At 36.2% G+C, this 15,252-nt stretch overlaps 1 protein-coding gene across 2 annotated transcripts in view; it reads right to left on the bottom strand.

The window, feature by feature from the left end:
- Stim (stromal interaction molecule) overlaps positions 1-15,252 on the bottom strand; it is a 51,999-nt gene that overhangs the window by 18,211 nt on the left and 18,536 nt on the right. Inside the window, exons 2-5 of one of the 2 annotated variants that reach the window (XM_069506214.1) lie at positions 13,147-13,277; positions 11,204-11,323; positions 10,519-10,631; positions 8,310-8,429 (exon numbers count right to left, since the gene is read on the bottom strand). In XM_069506214.1, the coding sequence (XP_069362315.1) occupies positions 8,310-8,429; positions 10,519-10,631; positions 11,204-11,323; positions 13,147-13,277 (484 nt within the window). The remainder of the gene's footprint in view (positions 1-8,309; positions 8,430-10,518; positions 10,632-11,203; positions 11,324-13,146; positions 13,278-15,252) is intronic. The other variant, XM_034980773.2, reaches the window with a different exon arrangement.

Here is a 15,252-nt window from a genome sequence, read left to right as displayed (position 1 = left end):
CGAAAATTGAAAATACTAATTATTAGTTCATGTCCACAATTTTTTTTGTGTGATGTAACCCTAAATTCACAGTTTACAGATTTTTCTCCTAATGTCTGCTATAAGACCTACCTACCTGCCAAATTTCATGATTCTAGGTCTACGGGAAGTACCCTGTAGGTTTCTTGACAGACAGACAGACAGACAGACAACAAAGTGGTCCTATAAGGGTTCCGTTTTTTCTTTTGAGGTAAGGAACCCTAAAAACTGCTATCAAATCGGTTAATTATTTTGAGCGCAGACACTCAGACAGGCAGATAAAACAGTGAAACTTATAACACCCCTCTTTTTGTGTCGGACCAGTCTTGATTTTTTTAAACCCGGTGTTCGCACATTTACCTATTTTGCCACTGAAACGAAATTCGTGTCCGAAGTTCCTTGAGAATCGGTTCAGTATAAGGGCGCCTTCAAAGTTGCCGCAAAGTGCGCGCGGAGGCAGCGCGGGTGTAGCGCTGCAGTCACGCGTCTTTATTTATATGAATCCATAATATATAAATGAATCACTAAATGTGTTGGTCATCGCAACTCTCGAGAACAGCTGAACCGATTTCGCTAATTCTTTTTTTATAATATACCTTGAAGAACGAGGATGGTTCTTTCGGAGAGAAAAATTCAAAAAATTTTAATCGACTGTTAGGCGGAACGAAGTTCGCCAGGGCAACAGTAGAATATAGAATAGAATATTTTTTTTTATTCTAGTAGACTTATTACAAGTGCTTTTGAATCGTTAACTAGCTTAATTTACCACTGGTTCGGAATGCCGTTTCTACCGAGAAGAACCAGCAAGAAACTCGGCGGTTGCTCTTTTCAAGTGATCAATTTACAATATTATTATACCATACTGTACAAGCAATTGCAGCCCCGTGCATTGCTGGAGCGAGTCAAATCCAAGCTTTCTTATCATTTACATAGTCTTCCACTGTATAATATGCTTATTTCAAGAGCATGGCACTTTGCGGCAAATTTTAAGGCAACCTAAGCTGCAGCAGAAACTGAAAAATCCTTCGCTAAATTTGAGAAAGTGAAACAAAATAAAACTGTATAAAATGGTTAAAATTATCATAATCATGAAAGGGAAAAAGTCCCAAAATAGGTAGGTATATAGAGTACGTTACAAATTGCCACTGATAAATTACTTACGTATCATTATTGTATTGTTTTAATGACGCCATGCAAATTAGTTAATCCATTATTATTATAAAGCCAGTTTTTTGACGCGATTCAACTGGATATAAATTAGACTTATTTTGTTTAAATTTGAATAAAATACGCTGTTATTTTTTTAGATTACTTTGTACAAAAAATGTGTTTCAATGATTTGCCTACCACATTACTTATCTTTTTAGGGTTCCGTACCTCAAAAGGAAAAACGGAACCCTTATAGGATCACTTTGTTGTCTGTCTGTCCGTCTGTCAGAAACCGACAGGGTACTTCCCGTTGACCTAGAATCATGAAATTTGGCAGGTAGGTAGGTCTTATAGCTAACATTTGGGGAAAAATCTGAAAACCGTGAATTTAGGGTTAGATCACACAAAAAAAAAATTGTGGTCATGAACTAATAATTAGTACTTTCAACTTTCGAAGTGAGTGACTATATCAAGTGGGGTATTATATGAAAGATCTTCACCTGTACATTCTAAAACAGATTTTTATTTATTTTTATGCATCATAGTTTTTGAATTTTCGTGCAAAATGTCGAAAAAATACGACTGTAGCACGGAACCCTCATTGCGCGAGCCTGACTCGCACTTGGCCGGTTTTTTGCTTATAATGTAAATTTTTCCATAGTTATTTTGATACAACATCTCTACCTCAGTACAGAACGCGGCAGAAGTACATCGACCTGAAGAAAGAGGTAGCGGTCTCGTAGAGCGTTGTCTCTGCCGTTGAGAACGACAAAACGTCACATAGGTATGAGTGAAAGAGTCAACGCTCTACAAAGCCGAAATCTCATTATAAAGGTCAACGTACAATATTTCTTGTCGGCTACTGTATGCAATTCTTATCTTTATTGACTCTTTGATATTGAAAACGCTATGTTATCCATAGAAAGGAAATCCTTTTTGCCACGTCCGTATTTTGCATAAAATGGTTCATATCATCAAAGTATGGCCCATATCGTCAAACCGAAATGTATAAAAAAATACCTTCATCAGTCAAATCCACGAATCTGCTAATAATCACTGCACAAACCAACGAGGATGCCCTTAGAGCGATCGCCGCCTCACACAACATTTATGACATATTAAAACACAAGGTGAATCCCCACTGGTCGTGAAAATCGACGGAGCGAAGCCAGAGCAAAAATAAAATAAAAAATCACATCGCACGACGTCACAATCGACAGAATCGCGATTGAATGCCACAATATACTTGAATGCAGTGATGTAAGATTAGTGACACTATGATTTAGTAGATTTGTGGGAATTTAAAACAACTATTGCTGTGCTTAATTTATTTTTACCTGACTGCGGCGAAGCCCAAAAGGAGGGTTATACGTTTGATCTGTATGTAATATGTATGTATGTATGTCAGTTCCTTTGTCCGCTCGTAACTATTCAACAGCTCCACTAATTCTGATAAATGATACGTCATTAGATTCGTCTTGTTGGCGCAAGTGTCACCGTACATAAAATTCTTAAAAAATCAATTTTTGAAAACTTTTTAAATTCTTTAATTTTTTAGCAAACTAGTAACTTAAAACATAAGCAAATCTCAGAAAACTCTGAGAAACGCGTAAGAAGTTTGGTTCTTCACTAGTATCACGATTTTCTTAAGTAGGTACTAGATGATGCCCCCGATTTCGTCCGCATAAGTTTAGGTTTAGCAAAATAATATACACAATGGTAATGGCTATGTATGAAATATTTGTTTACTTAGAATTTAATTCATACATAACGCAATTAATTAATTTAAAACTAGACGATAACCGCGATTTCGTCCACGTGGATTTAGGTTCTTGAAAATCCCGGGGGAGGTCTTCGATTTTCCTTGATAAAAAGTAGTCTAAGTCCGTCTTCAGGATGCAAACTATCTCTGCACCAAGTATATGATGTCCGCAACTTCGATATTGTGGATTTAGGTTTTCCTCGGGATGCAAGCTATCCCTTAATTGTCATTATCGGTTAAATGGATGGGCCGTGAAAAGCTAGCAAACATACGGATAGACAGATAGACACTTTCGTATTTATAATATTGAAGTAGGTATGGATAGTATGGATTATTCGAATTACAATAATTAAATTTTTTTTAATAATAAAAAGATTAAAAATTAAAAATTTAAAAGATAGAATATTATAGCTAGTATATAAGGAATGATAAGGTTATATAATATAATATTGTATTATAGAACAGATGAATCATGAGAAACGCGAGAGTCCAATTGCTCTCAATTAGATAGTTTAGCTCAGCGCTGCGATTACCGCGTGTGATATTCGAAACCTTCGAATACCACGCTTGCTATTTATTTGGGTTGGGTCGATTAAAAAAAATATTGCTAGCCGTATATACGCAATCAAAACAATGCTGGAGTGGCGAGCATACCGAAAAATACTTTTGACGACCACCAATTAGGTAGACAGAAGTTTGAAGAAGACAGTGCAGGCATGGACACAAGTAGCAAAACCTTGGAGGTAGAAATCCTTACAACAGATATCTGCCAAGTGCAATATTATGGATATGACGGGTTCATGGGTATGACGGGGGAGAAGATTACTATCATCAATCAAAATATCGTGTGATATAACCAGTGATATGATTATTGTAACTATCCAGACCAGTGACAAAACTTTATTTGAATGTTTCCCTTAAATAAAGTATTGAAATCTTCTTTATAAAAGGAGAAGACTGACAATCAACGTACAGCTGAAAACACTGGGTCTATTCGAACTTGAGATTTTTCATATTGAAGGATTTTCGAAGCCAGGGCGGATCGGTCAGTCACTACAGTAGTATTATAAATTAAAGTAGTCCCTAAAAGAAACGCTGAGTTCTTTGTTCGGGCTGATCTCAGAAACTACTGTACGGATATTCATACGGTTTTCACCAATAGAAAAATTATCTAAAAAGGATAATAATTTTAATTCTATAACTTTATGAAAATGAACTACCGATATGATAAAAATAGTGATTTAAGTCGGAAAAACGTCCCTTCTGAGAGCCTGAGAGCTTCCATGGCGCGCGCTATGTAAATAGTTAAAGTTACACGAAAACTATGTATAGTGGAATAGAGTTCCTCTTCCGTGTGAAGCGGGGCAGGTCAGCTAGTCTATACAAATATTATAAAGAGGTAAAGTTTGTTAGTTTGTTTGTAGGAAGTAATCTCTGAGACTTCTGAACCGATTTTGAAAATTCTTTCAAAAGTAGAAAGCTACCTTATTCCTGAATGACATTTGATTTTCAAAAAATTTGAGATTCCTACGAAATTGTAATAAGCTACCCGTGCGAAGCCGGGGCGGGTCGCTAGTAAATTATAATTCAAAAAGGCTATCTAATATACAATGAATTGAATTTTTGGCACCCACTCGGAAAAAATACAATGATTAGGATTTTGTCCCACATTATATAAACGCATGGTGCCCCTTCTAAATATGATTTAATAATACAAGGAGTAGTAATAACTTGAACTCGGACACTTTGTGTGGACAGCTTAACGTATTCATAAAAATCAAATCAAGTTATGTACTTTATTACTAGAGACATTTTAGTCCACTTATTTGTCACTAGCTGATGCCCGCGACTTCGTCCGCGTGGAATTAGATTTTTTAGAAATCCTGTTCGAACTCTTTGATTTTCCGGATACTATACTTACGTTATAATTAGAGATAACCGACATGCAAAATATTATGTTTCTAGTCCCACGGTTCAAGTTGTACAGATCGGGCTCACTTGGTCACCCAAGAAATATACCTAAGCTACGCTACGGCGCGACGCGGCGGGCGGGCGGCGCGCCCCTTCGACGACACGAAATATATGAGCAGAAAGAGAGGCGGGTTAAATTTTAGACCACAGCACTGTGTAAGCTGAATTACACTTTATTGCATCGTAACAAGAGTCACTATTTATTTGGACGGCCCGAGCCTGTGTACCTGAACGGTATTATACAGTATAAAGTATTGTGTTGTTGTTTACGTTAGTCTATCAGTTTATCCTTTAATATATTATTATATAACTAAAATTATTACATTGAACAAAGACACGTTTTTAATAAAATTTATGAATGCATTTCAGATGATATATCATGTTTCTAACAATAATATAATAACTCAGAGTTTTTATTCCAAGTCTAAAACATCATTATCAGCATATATAAATATTTTTTTAAACCATATGATGCTTATTATACAAATCGACATTTGACTTTATGCGTCAACTCATGTCAATAGTACGATTTTAGTCCTTATTTTAAAGGTGACTCGTACTTTTGACATGACAATTGACACATAGAGTTAAAATGGCGAGTGAGTTCTCATTTCGTACGGACTATACTGCATTACAATGTGACAAAAGTGTCCTATACGAATATAATATAACTCTACAATAACAGATACACAATGTATGATTCAAGACAATGGTCTTGTGGATAAATGCTATGTAATAAGTTTTTTGTTGCGTTCAGTTTTTATATTCGGAATTATTAGGTAGGTATAAGGATTCATGAATATTAATTTTTATGATCTACGGGCGTTTTAACAGATTTTACGAAAAAAATATCCGGAAAACTAAACTAAGAAGGTATTAGTAGCAAATCCCATATCTATAAAAAATCGGAATAAATAAAACTTTTTTGTTATTTTTATGGTGGCCATTTTGAAATTTTGATTATTTGTTGTTATACCGGCAATAGACATACATATTGTGTCAAAATTTCAACTCTCTACCTATTACGGTTCACGAGATACTGCCCGCTGGCAGACATACAGACGGACAGCGGAGGCTTAGAAATAGGGTCCCGTTGGCACCCTTCGGGTACGGTACTCTAAAAGAACTATGAATTATTTTAGTCGTGACTCCGCAGTAAAAATTCGAATGATATACGCGCTTGAAAAACCTAGTAGGTACCGTACACATTCGACCAAAGCACTCGGCGAATGTGTACAGTGGCACTTCGAATACATTGTGTCACATGCAACTAATTAACTCTGGCTGGTTTGCCGACTTTTATCAGTTTTCAAATAATAATGATAGGAACAAACTTACAACAAGGTCCTTTGATGTTTAGTATGAAAAGTTTTCAACACAAACATCAAAGGATCTTGTTGTAAGTATGGTTCCATCATTATTATATTTTACTAGCCTATGCTCGCGACTTCGTCCGCGTGGACTACACAAATTTCAAACCCCTATTTCACCCCCTTAGGGGTTGAATTTACAAAAATCCTTTCTTAGCAGATGCCTAAGCAGTATCAGATCTGCATGCCAAATTTCAGCCCGATCAGTAGTTTGGAGTTGTGTGTTGATAGATCAGTCAGTCAGTCAGTCACCTTTTCTTTTTATATATTTAGATCATCATCATCCCAACGTCACAGAAATATGTATTAAGATTATCTAAAATGCTGTATGTTAAATTGTGCTATGCTATTATTTTCACATTAGCAAGCAACAATCTTTATTATAGTAATAAGAACAATTTTCTCACCGTTTGAGCTTCCTAGAGCCTAGTATGAGAAATTACTTTGAAAAAGAATCTCTAAAATGTCTAAACAACTTCAAGGTCAAGTTCTCCCTAGACTCAGAGCCTAATAATGAGAAATCGCTTTGAAAAAGAATCCTAAATATCTAATCAACTTCAAGGTTGCAGTCAAGGCTGGTAAATACCTATCATAAAAATAACTGTGTTTGATTCAATCGAACAATTCACATCATATTAAATTAATCTGATTTTTTTTTTGTTTTAAATTGATAACAATAAATCGATCGATTGATTTCGATCATGTTATACAATAAGTAAGTTACGAAATATAAATGAACAAATCTGCAAAAACTACTAGGCCGATTTAAATGCAATTTTGGCATTAGCCTACTTGCAAGTTCTTACACATTGTACCCACATTCGTGGATTCTCTTTAGAAAAACAAAAAGTGAATAATTCCCATTCTATTTTCCGGCTTGTTTACGCGGAAATCAAGTGAACAGTCTGTTTAATTATCACGTCCAAAGATACTCGTAACTCTTAAGACAAACATAAAATTAACAGACCGCCCACTCTCGTCTTTATGAATTCTTAATTTTTTTGTGTCATACCTATACTGAGAAATCTAAAAATGTTGTCTAAAACTATCAAACTAGAAAATATTACAGTGCGACAAGGTTATCTTGGCATGTGGCGAAAATCGGAACTAACGTTGCCTGTATTCGTAGTTCGCCTTGAACTCAGACTAAAATCTATAGAGCATACTTGGATATAGCTCAGACCTAAGACATTGTTAAAACGACACACCGTTATACTGCTGGTATAAAAATGTTTCGTTTTAACTGAAACTTAACTCTGAGCAAATTCAAAGTATGCTATAGGATAGATATCAGCCTAAGATATCCTGTGAGTTCAGGCCACCTTTTTGTACTTTGTTCACGGTCCAAGGCACCATTACCACAGCATAAGTATATTTTAACCTCTAATTGTTGGTGTTAGCCCCATCTATCAAAACAGAATTGTAAAGTTCTGGCAAAAGGATTTGCAGGGAAAATTCCGGCAGGCGCTCGCTTGCTTTTATTTATGTTTGTACTTGACTAAAGTTAGTATTTGTTAGCCTTGAGGCCATTGATTTTTTTAAAATTGTATGCATTAACATTCTTAAGTTTTGAAACTGACAGACAACGCACGGTTAAATACAAATTCACCCAAGTAGATTGGGAGACGTCGCTTGGCTCTATCAATGATTCAGTGGCGGATTTCACGTTACATACCGTTTAGATTTAGGTTAGGTTTAGTTACGAATAAAGCATGCGCTGGTCTATGGTATTAACTGAGTAGTATTAATATCCAGTATGCGGAAAGGTTTGGGATCCCAACTACATAATTACCTCAAAAATCCTAATGATTAATGGAAATAATCACGACCCTCAGTAATTAGAAATAATTTGTAGACAGAGAGAGAATATCCAGCACAGCATATTCTATTATTTTTATATATTTATATATTTATTCCCTCGTATCAAAATTGAATCTATTATGGGCACAGTAATGATTTATTTCTCACTATTTTTGTTCATGCTTCGAGATCCGTGTCGAGTACTATAGATTAATAAAAAAAACATGCCAAAATCTTACTCGCCTTTTGGGGGTCCGAATAGTACAACATCCATTGCTTTGAGCGCCAGTTTCTGCTTATGTATGGGGTCCTTGATGCCGAGGACGTTGCTCAAGTATTGCATGTTGTTTACTGCCAACCTGGTACAAAAAAAAAATTTGGCTCATACGGTATTCTTAGTTACAGTCACAGAATCCTAATCCTACTAATCCTACTAATATTATAAATGTGAAAGTGTGGATGTTTCTTACTCAATTACGCAAAACCGCCTGAACGGATTTGGATGAAATTTGGAATGGAGATAGATTATACCCTGGATTGACACATAGGCTACTTTTATCCAGGAAAATCAAAGAGTTCCCGCGGGATTTTGAAAAATGTAAATCCACGCGGACGAAGTCGCGGGCATCAGCTAGTATAATTATAATAGTTTAGAAGGTGCTTTAACGATGAAGGAATATATATATCGTGAGGAAACCTGCGTCCATAATGTTCCCAAAGGTATGTGAAATCTGTCAATCTGCATTTGGCCAAGATGATAGACTATGGCCCAAACCCATCCCAAACCCTTCTCATTCTGAAAGGAGTCCCGTGTTCAGTAATGATCGTGGTGGCTTGAGTTGAGACATAAGATAATGATGATGATTAGGACAGAAGTTGCACTTATTTGTTCTTCATCAAAAGTTGGCTTATTAATAAACTATCAAGCTAAACTGCACTTAGTCACAGCGCGTGAAAGTTCTTTTTACTTAGCATCGTTTCCTTCACCTACCGTGCAGTGGTTGCTTGGTTGTTAGTACAGTGGTTTTTTTTTTAAAGAATATTAGCCTTGTTAATTATGACTAACTAGCTTATGCTCGCGACTTCGTCCGCGTGGACTACACAAATTTCAAACCCCTATTTCACCCGCTTAGGGGTAGAATTTTCAAAAATCCTTTGTTAGCGGATGCCTACGTCATAATAGCTATCTGCATGGCAAATTTCAGACCGAACCGTCCAGTAGTTTGAGCTGTGCGTTGATAGATCAGTCAGTCAGTCAGTCAGTCATCTTTTCCTTTTATATATTTAGATATTCTTACATTCCCCTTTCCCCTCTAACTAAGTGAAAAGCTTGTGCTAGGAGTAGGTACGACAATAGTGCAACGGGCGGGGTTTGAACCGGCAACCTATCGGAATTCAGTCCGCTCCTTTACCGTTGAGCTATTGAGGCTATACCGTTGAGGCTTTGCTTGGATGGTTTCATATAAAATTTTACAAATTAAGTAATTTAATACGTATATTGAACTTCGACAAACGTTATTGATAGTTACATTGAACTTCTTATCGTGGTTGGTAAAACATTGCGAAATTTTATTTCAGTCAAACGATTTGCATAAAGTAATTATTTAACCTTAGTCTAATTAAATAGTGATAATTATACGACGGCTTCCTCAATATATTTTATACTGTAATTTAGCAGAGGATTTATAAGTACGTTTATATATGTTTAGGTTAATATAATATTGGTTATTAGCCTCTCCCATAGATAGATTGTACCTAATGGTAGTAAAGTACTAGTGTCAGTACTTTACGACAAAAAAAAAATTAGCAGAGGATTTTTGACAAATATATCTTTTGTGCTGAAAATGCGCTACCAAAACGTAAGTTAGTATACAAAAAAAATATATTATTGAATTGCACTTTATTTAATCACTAGCTGATGCCCGCGACTTCGTCCGCGTGGAATTAGGTTTTTTAAAATTCCCGTAGAAACTCTTTGATTTTCCGGGATAAAAAGTAGCCTATGTCACTCTCCAGGTCTTTATCTATACCCATGCAAAAAATCACGTCAATCCGTTGCGACGTGATTGAAGGACAAACCAACAAACAAACACACTTTCGCATTTATAATAAGGGTACGGATCACAATTTGATACAAGTTATGATGCACTATAAGATAGAAGTCGGCTATATGGCAGTTTTTACCCCTTTGTTTTCTACACGGCATCATACCGGAACTCTCAATCGCTTGGCGGCACGGCTTTGCCAGTAGGGCGCTAACTAACCACGGTCTGGTGGGAACCAGACCAGACCAGAGAAATGATCGAAATTATAAAATTCCAAATTTTCGCCCGCCAGGAATCGAATCCAGTACCTCCCACATGAATCAAATGGACTTATATGCGGTTAATATAGGTAGCTAAAAGAGGCTCAGTGACAGACAAGGATGGAAGAAGCTACTGACGTTACCTTGGCAAAGTAGCACCAGTGACGCGATGTTGGATGAACAGTGCTTTGTACTGAGGCAGGTCCACCGATTCCGTCAGCCATTCCACTGTTTGCTCCACCGTCCAATTGTGCACCTAGAAGAAATTAAACTTTTAAAAGTACTTTTGAATCTTCATATGCATCTACCATTGGTTCGGAATGACCGAGAAGAGCCCGCAAGAAACTCTGCGATTGCAATCGAGATTTAATCGCAATCGAGATCGCAGATAACTTGTCACCCCAAAAAAACTGGTCAAGTGCGAGTCGAACTCGCACGCGAAGGGTTTCGTACCATCGTACAAGAAATAACACTTTTTTTTGTCATGTAACCGCAAATTCAGGTTTTCGAATTTTTCCCCTTTGGTACCTACCTGCCAAATTTCATGATCCTAGGGTCAACGGGAAATATGTCCCTATAGGTTTTGATTCCCTTGATAGGACTTGATAAACAAACATCGAAGTAATCCTATAAAGGTTCATTTTTTCTCTGGAGATACGAAATTCTCGACATATTCTTGTCCACATATAAATGTCGGCAACGCATCGGCGCGGTTCCTCTGGTGCTGCAAATGTTCATGTGCGGCGGTAATCAGGTGGACCCGCCTGTTCGATTGCTCGTTGTATAAAAAATAAACGGAACCCTAAAAAGAGAAAAAAATAGACTTACCTCAGACCGCAGCCATGCTTCCCACAGCTCTTTGACGGAGATGTGCATATCGTCGTTGTGATGGAACGCGCGCTGCCTCTTCTCATACCCGCTGTCGTATTGCAACTCCTCGCGGAGGAACTGAAATGTACAACTTCTGTCAGACATCTAATTAATCGTCCAGAATCCAGAAGATGAGATAGGGTTTGCTATTACAGCTCACTGTAGAAAATAATGTACACCGACTAATAATAATGACTAATTTGTGATTAGCTCATGTCAAACTCATTATTTTGACTAATTTCTTAAACTGGACACTTTCAAGTAAAGATTTTTATATACGCCTGTGGAGATGATACTGCTAGGGGCTCAATTTGAATGCCATAAGCCTACTTTGTCGTATTAGTTTACAAATTGCGAAAAACCAAATTAAATTTGAATTTCGCGGGCAGACCGTGTCTTCCACCTGAAGTACAGTATTTTAAATGTAATAAGATTATAATTAAGAGGCTTACATGACGCGGATTTATTTGCACGTTTTCAGTATATAGGAACGAGGCGGAAAACTTCGCAGATCGTAATAATTCAATGTCAACGTAATCTCGAGATTTTTCCGAGCGTGAAAAATTATACGACGTGAATGAACTTTGTCTAATGCAAATGGTACATTTTGGGCCTCTATCCTCAGAAAGAAGTTTATATAGCGCTCTCTCTGTCACATAATCCCATACAAATGACAGAGCCTTTTATTGTATCTTTAATATTTATCATTTTATTGTAAGTACCTAAAATTGTATTTGCAATAAATACCCTGACAGGGTCTCATGTACTGCTTATATTTAACTTTGAGCACCCACCATCAATTAATGTAAATGTACATGAAAGCAAATAAATAAATCTTATCTTATCTTATCTTTAAAAAAAAATCTTAGTAGGCGTCACGAACTCAGGAATGGAACTATGTGTTCGAATTGAATGTCGAATGTTTTTGAAAACATTTTCGAATTGAATGTCAAGTGTTTTTTGAAAACATATTTTTTATATTTATGATTGGTTGGCGAGTCAAAATGGTTAACGCCCACTTAGGTTTTTGGCTCTGTCGTTTTTATGGGATTACGTAACAGAGAGGGCGCTTTACTAACTTCTTTAACTGAAAGACTCTTTCTCTGACTTAAAGAGAAGTGGATGGATGCAGACTGGGTGAAGTATGGCTCATTGAAAAAACCGACTTCGTTACATAAACACTAAAAATTGAAAAATAATTTAATTTATTACCGAATATATTATGTATACAAGAGTTAATATAGTTCCATAATAATACTTTTTGGTGCCGGTGCCAATTAGCTTTAGCTGCGCGAATCGTCTGGACTTCATATTTTTATGGGACTCCACAATGGCACCTCATTGGCACCGACCCCAAAAAATATTATTATGGAACTATATTAACTCTTGTATACATAATATATTCGGTAATAAATTAAATTATTTTTCAATTTTTAGTGTTTATGTATCGAAGTCGGTTTTTATTTTTTTTGTAAAAATTTTTTATTTCACAATTTTTAGTGGCCCCATGGAATTATGCTATGACTGGGTAAAAATCTACTGTTTACTAAGCTATTACACTGATCGCGAGCAATTTACTCTTATCCGTTGAGGAGTTCCAGTATCTATCTTCGAAGATGTTCATCAGATCTTCACCAAATTGAAATGGGACCAACTTTGAAGTATACCCTTTCAAACAAAAAAAGAATTTTCAAAATCGGTCCAGGCGTTTTTGAGTAATCGGGGAACATACATAAAAAATAAAAAAAAAATAAAAAAAAAAGATTCCGACGAATTGAGAACCTCCTCCTTTTTTTGAAGTCGGTTAAAAAATCACCTGTGCCTAAGAGTGGACGTCGGCACTCCACAGGCTGATATGATGATGATGATAATCATGATGACGATGATGAAACCGAACTTACATCATCACTCTCGCTGAGGTCAACATTGCCATTCGCGTCGTCATCAAGCTGCCGATGTAATTGGGTGATCGCTTCGAGCCCCGCGTGATCTTGAAGACACGAGGCGTCATTCTTGCACGCCTCTAGTAATACTGGAAAGAAGAAAAAGAGGTTTTGAGAACTTAATACTTCACATAGGTACTTGAATATTACAAAAAACTAAGGGTAAGTCCGCGATATATCAAGCGCGATTTTTCCCACAGAATTCTGTGATATGGAAAACAATTGCCTCATAAATCTGTCTCGTTTTATCTCTATCTGAAGTCTGAGCAAAGTCAAAGTACGCTCTATAGATCTCATCCTAAGTCAAACTTATTGTTGAAAAATAATACTCAAAAGCATAAATATCTCTAAGTGTACCTAAATACTTCAAAGATATCTAATATCTCTTAAAATATTCATATATTCGTACTTATGTGACATATTATATTCCTGCCCTATCGTTACAAATTAAATTAAAATCAAAATACATAGTTAAACCTAAAACTACAACAATTTGAGAGAATCACTAACAAATTCATACACTTTGATTGCCGAAATGCTCAAAGGTTTGTATAAATACCAATATTCATAAGATTTAAATTTAGTTATAGCGTCATAGACGGCGATTTTTGTTTGATATAGTATTTCTGTTCCTACTACTTAATTTAGTTACTAGAGAAAACCAAAAACATTACACAAGGTAAACATACAAGGAATGCCTTCAAAGTTATTCAAAGTGTGGTACTTATTATTCTACCCTACAAGTCGTTTATCGCGACAAGGAAAAGTCTGTCAAGGATAAGAATTTTGTGGAACTTCCATTTCAAACTTCCTTGTGCCAAATCCCAAAGTCATAAAACGGCAAGTGATGAGTATAGAAAATTAAACACTTTCCTGATCGAAAGTTTGTGATAAGTGATTTAGGAAAATAACCAGACTATGACAAAATCACTACCCATATTATTATAAATGCGAATTTGTTTTTTTTTGTTGGTTTGTCCTTCAATCACGTAGGTATCGTTAGTAGTAAGACCTGGAGAGTGACAAAGGTTACAAAGGTTACTTTTTATCTCGGGAAATCAAAGAGTTCCTACGGGGTTTTAAAAACCTAAATCCACGCGTACGAAGTCGTCAGCTAGTATACAGTAATCCCTATTTACTAATATTATAAATGCGAAAGTGTGCCTGTCTGTCTCTTACCTGTCTTATAATTTTGATGAAAGTACAAAGACAGATTGTATCCGTATTCGTACACTACATAGGCTTCTTTTTATCCTGGAAAATCACTGTTTCCACAGCATTTTAAAAACCTAAATCCATGCGGACGAAGTCGTGGGCATCAACTAATAAAAACATAATTTTATTCAGTAACTCGTTAGCTGTATGTAGATAAGACAGCGAAAATGAAACATGTCTTATCATTGTTTATTAGTTAATAAAGTGCCATAAATTGCATTCTGTGAGATAAGAGATATCAGTCATAGCAGGGGTCGCGTTTATTTATTTATCTTCGTAGTTTACCGCCCACTGAGACAAGCAAATAATGATTCAAGAGTGTATTTGAGTGAATTTGCACTTGTCCGTCTGTCAGTCTTGTATTATATCCGTTTGTCTAACCATTATCTAGGTTCATCTAAATATATAAAAGGAAAGGGTGACTGACTGACTGACTGACTGACTGACTGACTGATCTATCAACGCACAGCTCAAACTACTGGACGGATCGGGCTGAAATTTGGCATGCAGATAGCTATTATGACGTAGGCATCCGCTAAGAAAGGATTTTTGAAAATTCAACCCCTAAGGGGGTGAAATAGGGGTTTGAAATTTGTGAAGTCCACGCGGACGAAGTCGCGAGCATAAGCTAGTTGATATATAAAACATTGAAAAAAAACCGGCCAAGTGCGAGTCAGGCTCGCGCAATGAGGGTTCCGTACTACAGTCGTATTTTTTTGACATTTTGCACGATAATTCGAAAACTATGATGCATAAAAATAAATAAAAATCTGTTTTAGAATGTACAAGTGAAGACCTTTCATATGATACCCCACTTGATATAGTCACTCACTTCGAAAGTTGAAAATA

The sequence above is a fragment of the Maniola hyperantus genome, chromosome 22 (assembly GCF_902806685.2).
Source record: "Maniola hyperantus chromosome 22, iAphHyp1.2, whole genome shotgun sequence".
Lineage (NCBI taxonomy): Eukaryota > Metazoa > Arthropoda > Insecta > Lepidoptera > Nymphalidae > Maniola > Maniola hyperantus.
This window is presented reverse-complemented; position numbering and strand designations above follow the sequence as displayed.